Raw genomic sequence first — 9,044 nt, 5'->3', positions numbered from 1 at the left:
ATAGGATCTTTACAAAATTTGACTGACGTTCTTTGACCCTGAAAGGGTGAGGACAGGGAGACACTGGGGACATAAATACCATCAAGGCCGACTCCTAATCTTGCCTGTTGCTCATATTTATAGTAGTTATATGTTGTCTTACACACTGCAGTCTCCTCTCTACTCTAGTGTTATCTGCTCTGTAAAGAGTGCTGCTTCAGAATCTTGGATTCAATCTCAGCCATTCTTCCAAATACTTATGAGACATTAGGCACTTCATTGAGCCTTGGTTGACAATATTGCCAGAAGGGTGGATTTTAAATACTCTCGCCACAAAATAAAAATGATAAGTACTATATGTGAGGTGATAAATATGTTAATTAGCCTAATTTGATCATTCTACTCTGCATACATGTATCAAAACATCACAGATATAATTCTTACTTGTCAGATAAAAAATTTAAAAAATGTAAAGATTTACTTTCCTCAGATAAAATTAATAATCAAATGTGATAATGTAAAAAAAAGTACTTACAAACTATAATATGAACTATGAGAAGAATTAAATAATTTTTGTCACTTTCTCCATCCCACCCACACTTTCAATATTCTTCATCCAAGTTTATATTTTTCTATCTCCTGATTTATTTCTGGAAGATTTTTTTTTCAAACTGAGTTTCAAGTGTTTAATGTTTTGTTTGTGGTAAATAGATTTTTAACTAATAACTTAATTTTTGAGTCAAAGTACTATTTTGTTTTTTGACTAGTATACATAGAGTTTAAGTAATAATTTTATTTACTTAATGACTAGAGGTTTATTCAGGTTTTCTAAATCCCTATAAGGCAATTAAGAGTTAAATAACCACTACCTTTTAAATTAAATTTTCCACCTCTGTCAGTTTCATTTCAATTACTTCTTTTCTGTGAACTAGAATATCCTCTATTCCTAAAATATGTCCATCAATTCTGCTACCCTCCCCTCCAAATGATATTCTGTCTCTACTCGTGTTTAACAACCGACTCCTCTAACAAAGATTCTCTACTTCACTGAACTCTAGTTCTCTTTTTGACTAAACCTCAACCTTGGCTTACCAAATCTATAGACTGTCAGCAAAAATGATTTCATCCACCCTCCCCACCTTCCCTCCCCCACCACATGTATTAAAAGACTTAAACAAACACTAACATAGTTTCTAAGAGCTCAAGGCCATAGATGATCCTAGCACCTCTTTAAGTGCCTGCCTGAGAAAATTCAAGGCTACCAAAATAATTTATGTCTATGTGTGTGTATGTGTGTGTGTTTGTGTGTGTGTGTATATATATTTGTATATTTGTATATTACTGATTAAATCTGTCCTTACCACTTTAGTGCCTGCATTGTTTAGCTTTGACATAGCCTGCTGTTTTCAAAAAGGTCCTGATTTATAACATTGGCTGATTGGCATAGTGCTAATACTCCCACTGTATCTGATTCCAAGCTATTGGTTCCACAGAATTTCTAATAAGTTGTCAATCATTTTCCAAAAACTATGAGCAGACTTCAGCACATAACTGCCTGTCTTTTTTATGGTATCACATTTCTTGAACGTGCAGCCCCATTGACTTCCTCAGTACTCACTAACCTCTCTCCCTCTTGCAATGTCTTTTACTGCCACTGTTTACAGAAAATGACTGTATATAGCAAAAATAGTAGCAATGTACTGTGTGTTTATTTTACAAAAATATATGATAAAATAGTGTGGATGACAGCAGGGAGGATTTGGAGTAAAGGACGTACATATATATGCAAAGGTTCTCTACCTAGTTCATGAATCTGCTGAGATAAAACACACAACAAATCAAGAAAAGCAGATTTGTTACTCATAGACACGCAGCAATGAGAAACAGAAGCCTGGGGTTCATCACAAGCCCATTCCCACAGCTCAGGAAACCTGCCCAGGCTGAATGAACTCTCACTACACATGCCCCACATTGCACCACAGCGGAGGGACCGAAAAAGCACTAGTCTTTGGAAAACAGTTAGACAGTTAATTATAAACATACATTTATCACGTGACCTAGCAATCCTATACTTATGCATTTTCCCAAATGACATGAAAATTTATGTTTATGCATAACCATATCATGTTAAAAATGAATATTATCTAGAGATAGCTTACAGGCCCACCAAAGTTTGTGAGTAAAAAAAAAAAAAATAATACAGATCCAGAAAAGTTAACCTAGTATGATGCACAGTAGCTAAGCAAGGACTAGTTACCAGCATTATCCAAGGAAATTCAAAAGGCAGATGTGAGACAAGTTGAGGTGGGATGTGCAGAAAACTGGTGAGTACAAATAGGGAAGACCGATGCATTCTACAGAAGAGTGGGTTTCAGTAATGATTAGAATCATTATGTCATTGTTAAAGGCCAAATATGTTATTGACCAGGTGTGGGTAAGATTCATTACATGTTTCATTCATTACAATTGCATTGAATACTCATCCTATTTAGGTGCTGTGCTAGATTCTGGACACACAACAAATAAAAAATCTGAAATAATTTGAGACCAAATCTAGTTTATAGATACTTGTAGGAAAGAATGACAAACTATATCTATCTATATATACATAAATGTCCACAAACACATAAATTGCCATACATATTTTGAAGAGGGGCAAAACATACTTTGGAGATAAAAATGAGTGACATAAGTTAGACTGAGTGTTCAGAAGTCCTCTCAAAGCTAGCGTCACTGGAAATTGATATTTGAACAGAAAATCACACAATTAGGAGGAGTGAACCAAATGAAATGTTGGGGAAAAAATAGAGTGAAGATCCTGAAGCCAGAAAAATCCATAATGTATTTGAAGACCTGAAAGAGTAATCACGTAGCTAGGGAAGACGGAGCTGAGGGAGAAGAGGTATGAGTCTATGTTGAAGAGGAAGGCAGAGAAGAATTTCGTTTATAGCCTTATAAAATATGGTGAGGCTTTGAATTTTATCTTAAGGGCAATTGAGAATTTCTCATGTTTTTATAAAATGGTATATACAATTCAGATTTCAAATACATTATATTTTATGTGGAAAATATATTAGAATAGAATGAGAGTAGGAGAATGGAGCATGGTGGAATATTATTATATTAATCCAGTTGAGAGATGTTGGCAATTTACACCAGTGTAGAAACACTAAAGAGAATAAGAAATAAATTGATTTAAGGATATATTTTGTGAAAAGATTGGCATATGTTAATAATTGATTGGAATTATGGGTGTAAGAAAAGGAAGAAGAATACTTAAAATTTTCTAGAAGAAACACAGGGAAACAAAAGCATCAAGCTTTCATGGTTAGAAATTTTAAGAAATCAATTTTGACATGTTAAGTTTTAAATTATTGAGAATTCCAATCCAGGCAGTGTTGACAAGTAGGAAGTTGAATATATAAATCTAAATCTCAGAGAAAAATTGTGGTTTGGAGATAAAAATTTAAGAGGCCTTGTGACAGACAGAGATCATATTTAAATCCATAAGAATAACTCTGAGTATCTAGGGAGATAGCACGGCAGGACAACGAAGGCTGGGCAAGACTCACTAGAAAGATAAGAAGAAAATTGGGAGGTAATGATGTCATGAGAGTTAGGGAGAGTTAAGGAGTAAAAAGTTGGGAGAACTGAGGCATAAAAACTGGTCATGTGTGTCAAGAGTTCAGGAGAGAGGAAGGAAAAGAAGTTTCTCATGGATTTGGCAGCATGGAGGTCAATAATGGCCTTCACAAAATATTAGTTGGAAGGTCTGAGCCAAAATAAGATTGGAATGGGTTAAGAAGTGGATATGAAGTAAAGAAGAGGAGATATGGTGTGTTGAGAAGTTTGACTGGAAAAAGGAACAGAGAAATCGATCTCTAGCTGGATGGAAATGTGTGGGCCTAGGAAATATACATGCTTTTTTTTAAAAAAAAGAATGTAGATACTAAAATATTCTTAAATGCTGATATAAGCGATCAAGTAAAAAATAGAAGAAGTAAAGATGTAGAAAACGAGAAAATCATAAAGAAATGAAGTATTTGAAGAGGTGAAAGGAAATGAAATTCAGAGCATGTGTGATGATGGGAAGATTATTCAAGGAACTTTTATGAATTGAACATTGAGGTGAGAAAGGACATGGGAAGAAAGTCAAAGATGAGCAAGGCTAGCTTTATCTCCCTTCTGGAAGATCGTCCTCTTGATAGCTTTAATGAGTTCCTTGTTACGAAGACTGTAGATAATTGGATTGACCATTGGTGTTAGTACGGAGTAAACTATAGCAAGTGTTCGGTCAAGGGTCAGGGAATAGCTCTTCTTTAGCCGCACATACATGAAGATGATGCTCCCAAAGAAGACGAGGACCACAGCAAGATGTGAGGCACAGGTAGAAAAGGCCTTCTTTCTTCCTGATGCTGTTTTTATCTTCAGCACAGCCCCAATGATCCTTGCATAAGAAATCATGATAAAGAGGAAAGTGATAAGAATTATGAAAGCATTAATGGCAAAATCCACCAAAATGTTAGGGGATGTGTCCTTGCAGGCCAAGCTCAGCAAAGGAGGAAAGTCACAGAAAATGTGTTGGATTTCATTGTAAGCACAAAATGGGAGCTGGGAGACCAGGATGACCTCAGAAATGGGACACAGGAAGCCACAAGTCCAACAAGCAGCAGCCATCTTGGCACAGAGTGTGGTGGTCATAATTACAGGGTAGTGGAGGGGCCGACAAATGGCCAGGTATCTATCATAGGCCATGGCTGTAAGAAGGTAGCATTCAGACGCTCCCAAGGAGTGGAAGAAGTAGGTCTGAAGGAGGCATCCTGCAAAAGAAATGGTTTTCTTCTCATTGAGAATATTAGCTAGCATCTTAGGGATAGTGGTAGCTGTATACCACAACTCCAAGAAGGAAAGAACACTGACAAAGTGGTACATGGGTGTGTGCAGAGCTGTATCCAGTCGGATGACTGAGAAGATGAGCATGTTGCCACAGATGGTGAACAGGTATGCCAACAGCAGCAGGACAAAAAGCCAGCCCCTGACATAGCCCACACTGGCAAAGCCAAGGAACACAAATTCAGCCAGGCTTGAATGGTTGTATTGATCCATGGGAGGCTGAGATAAAGAAGGAAAGAAGAAAACATTGGATTGAGATGACTGCTGAATCCACGCCAAAACTTCATCTCTCTCTCTCTCTTTTTAACTTAAAAGTAGCACTGAAATTACTTCTATTGCTCTCACTACTATTACTATTACTGTAAAAATATTAACAGCTAACTCTTATTAGCACTTACCATTCATCAAACATTTTTACAAGTGTCTTGCATTCAATATTTACTTGATTTTTATACTTCAGTGAGATAAGCACCATTGTTCTGCCTATTTTGCAAATAAGAAAACTTGGGAATAGAGAGAAGGAAGTAATTAGAACACTTTTGTATTTCCTATAGACACTATTTCACAGAAACAACATTTAGACCATCCTCAAGCATTCTAGCTCTATACTATATGACTATTTCCAAACATTCTAACTCCTCTTCCCAGGTCATAGTTTTTCCTTCAGTAAATCCTAAAGAGTGAATTTTGGGTATGAGATTAATATAGTAGCAAATCTTTTCTTATTGTTCATTTCACCTCTATAAACATTTACTGAACAAGTATGTGTCAGGCAGAAAGAACACAAAATTCAGCAAGGTACAATCTCTGCCACCAGAGAGCTTACAACCCTGTAGAGAAGCAGACATCTCAATAGGATTTGTAAAGTACAGAACACTTCAGTGTGCCTGAGAAGTGGCTCATTTCTCAGGTCAGGAAGACTGAAAAAAAACTTTTAGAGGAAGCCCGTAAGATGAATTTTCCAAGAAGATCTGGGATCAGCTGCATAAAAGAGAAAAAGAAATATTTCAGACAAAAATAAAAGCATTGAGCAGCAAGCAGCTCACATGAAAGAAACACATGTTCCCCTCCATGGTAAGCAAACTGGGAAAGCTCACTCAATGCTTTAAGACCTTAGCTCCATAGATGCAGGGCATCACTGAAGAATGTTTGATAGATGAGTGACCTGGGCAGATGTAGATTTTTAAAACATAAGTAAAATTTAACTATTCTGACCTCAAGCTCGGAGATGAAGGTGTGAATTTGACTTGTGGGTATGGCTGACAGGAAGATGGGTTAGGGTGGTTAGCATGTTTGGTGTAAGAATGCAGATTCAGCCGGGTGTGGTGGCTCACACCTGTAATCCCAGCACTTTGGGAGGCTGAGGCGGGCAGATCACGAGGTCAGGAGATCGAGACCATCCTGGCTAACACGGTGAAACCCCGTCTCTACTAAAAATACACAAAAAAATTAGCCGGGTGTGGTGGCGGGCACCTGCAGTTCCCAGCTACTCGGAGGCTGAGGCAGAATGGCGTGAACCTGGGAGGTGGAGCTTGCAGCAAGCCGAGATCGCACCACTGCACTCCAGCCTGGGCGACAGTGCGAGACCACGTCTCCAAAAAAAAAGAAAAACAAAAACAAAAAGAATGCAGATTCAAAAACAAACATGATAGAGTGGCAATAAACATGCATCTTGTGTTTTCATAAAATCAGTTATATAAATACAGGTGAAGAGTATATAGCTGGCTTGGTGAAATTTCATACAAAATAGTATTGGACATTCTAATTATTCTTAAGCAAAATGTGTAACAGATGCAAAAAGAAAACAACAACAAAAATTCCCAATGCAACTTTAAATGCATAAAATGGCAACCAGCTCCAGTCACACCATACCCTGTGTAGATCATACTGCAATTGAAGAGAACTGCCCAATTCTAGTTATCATACTGACAAACCGACCTCTTGCTTATTTTCATCATCCTGACACTCGTCACAATGGCTGTCACATTAAAAGTATTCAATAAGATATTAATAACCAAACGAATTCATTTAAACAATTCATTTAATAATTAGTAGACCAATACTTTCCTTGCAACTCTACCACTCACCCAACGCCGAACATTTCTTTCAAACTCAAATGCCCTGCAGTAGAAATGAACTTCTGGTTTTGATATTTTAGAATACTAAATTCATTGAAAACAACTGATACTTAAAAGACTCTTCTTGATTCTCTTCTAACCTAAAGAGACCGTACATTCACCTCTCCAATTACAGGAGGCAGATATGTTAAAAAAGAAATTCTCGCTTCATTGCATTTCCTTTGCTTCTAAGTCATCTCTCTTTTCTCCATCTGGGAACTGCTTCTTATCCTTCAAAATCAGATCAAATCTTAACTCCTTAAATATACTTCTACTGAATCCCTCAGAAAAATAATTATTTATTCCTTCTATGCCCTCATAATATTTACATTTAGCATATTGTTACCTTTTTAACAAGTCTGTCTTCCCCATAAATTGTTAAGATCTTTGAGAGCAAATGTAGTACTTCATTAATTGTTATATATTTCCCTGCTGATGCCTGGAACAATAGGCATAGAATTTTGAACTGAATTAATGTTTTATTCTAGCCTAAATTTAAGTTACATTTTCTCTGTTGCACCTGAACACATCCTTTTTGTTGTCTTCTTAGCAATACAAAGCTTACAGTATTCTAATAAACTTAGCATCTCACATTTAGTCTGGCCTCAACTTTCCCTAATCCTGTTGAAAGACCTATCATTGCTCCCACTGACTCAGAGAAATTAAATTCAAGAAATAGTTTTGATCATCTTTTTTGTGCAAGGAACTGTTGTTGGTAATGTTTCCCCTTTATACAAGTTAGCTTTTCTGAAGCCAACTGTATGTGTAGAACAAGTAAGGCCTAGCAAACATAATAATTTCAGGAGCACCCTAAAGGCCTCTGGACCCCAAATTATTGCATGACCAAATGTCTTTAACCTTCCAAATAGAAAATCTGTGTAAGGCCTTCTCTAGGATAAGCATTTTCAAATGCAGCTTCTCCTGAGAGAATACAATATAGATGCTCCTCAACTTACAAAGGGGTTACAACCCAATAAACCTATCATAATGAAAATAAGTTGAAAATGCATGTAATATACCCAAACATCATATGTTAGCCTAACCTCCCTTATACGTGCTCAGAGAACTTGCATTAGCCTACAGTTGGGCAAAATCTCCTAACACAAAGACTATTTTATAATAAGGTATTGAATATCTCATGTATTAATCTGTTGAATATGTATTGCTTTCATACTGTTGTAAAGTAGAAAAATTGTAAGTAGAATTATCGTTCATTGGGGACTGTCTATACCTCATTAGATGTTCTCAGTCACAGCCTCTATTTTATGAATAATTGTTTTAGAAACCTCTGCTTTCTACCATCTGTGTCAGCACTTGACCAATCTGTGACAGCACACACATAAGATAATTTCTTGTCTCTCAACGTTTTAAAAGCAAATGTTTGCTAATCTCTTGGTTGTAGAACGAATTAAGGATCAAATGGAGGGAATGGTGGACAAGATGGCCTTTAAAGTTTCTTCCAAATCTGATCCTCTAAGATTATCAAAATTGAATTATTTCAAGTCCCAGTTGCTTAACTCACGTTTTCACTAAACCAACTGTTGGATTTCAAAGTAGTATCTATTTTCAAATCCCTTATTATCAGTCCCACCTTTCCAATCCCTGATCAATACAGTTAATGTGCCCCCTAGTTCACCTACCAACCACTGAACATCATTCAGTGTCTGCTTTGATCTTGCCTGGATCAGTATATGTGTGGGAGATGGAAACTGGATCTATAAGCCTTTTCTCCTTTACAGCCAGTCTCATCCTCCTGAGGCAGAGTCCCCAGAGCTAACACTGTTTTGCCACAAATGGCAGAAGGAAGGGAGACCTCCAACCCCAGAGACAGGTGAGAATCAGGCTCAGGGGAGACTCCTGGGAAGCCAAGTTTACCTCTCACCTGCAGAGGTGGGCTCAGAAAAGTCTTTCCCAAATGTTTGCTATCTCATCACCCTCCCTTGCCACTCCTATTCCCTCATCACTAGTGACTTCTGAACCTAGACCTTGGACTCTGGTTCTGAAAACGTGACCCTAATCCTCCCACCACTCTTCTCATAAACACATGCACTCTCA

At 37.2% G+C, this 9,044-nt stretch overlaps 1 protein-coding gene across 1 annotated transcript; it reads right to left on the bottom strand.

Annotated features, from left to right (window-relative positions):
* Positions 1-1,671: 1,671 nt before the first annotated feature.
* LOC100462289 (olfactory receptor 6N2) lies at positions 1,672-8,664 on the bottom strand. The gene is made up of 2 exons (XM_054527322.1): positions 8,630-8,664; positions 1,672-5,091 (listed from the first exon to the last, which is right to left on the bottom strand). Exon 2 carries the CDS (start codon positions 5,083-5,085, stop codon positions 4,132-4,134), a length of 954 nt encoding a protein of 317 aa, XP_054383297.1. The 5' UTR covers positions 5,086-5,091; positions 8,630-8,664; the 3' UTR covers positions 1,672-4,131.
* Between the last annotated feature and the right edge of the window lie 380 nt (positions 8,665-9,044).

The sequence above is a fragment of the Pongo abelii genome, chromosome 1, assembly GCF_028885655.2.
Source record: "Pongo abelii isolate AG06213 chromosome 1, NHGRI_mPonAbe1-v2.0_pri, whole genome shotgun sequence".
NCBI lineage: Eukaryota > Metazoa > Chordata > Mammalia > Primates > Hominidae > Pongo > Pongo abelii.
This window is presented reverse-complemented; position numbering and strand designations above follow the sequence as displayed.

Excerpts from the sequence above, each read along its gene's own strand:
- LOC100462289 (XM_054527322.1), bottom strand. The coding sequence starts at position 5,085 with ATGGATCAATACAACCATTCAAGCCTGGCTGAATTTGTGTTCCTTGGC.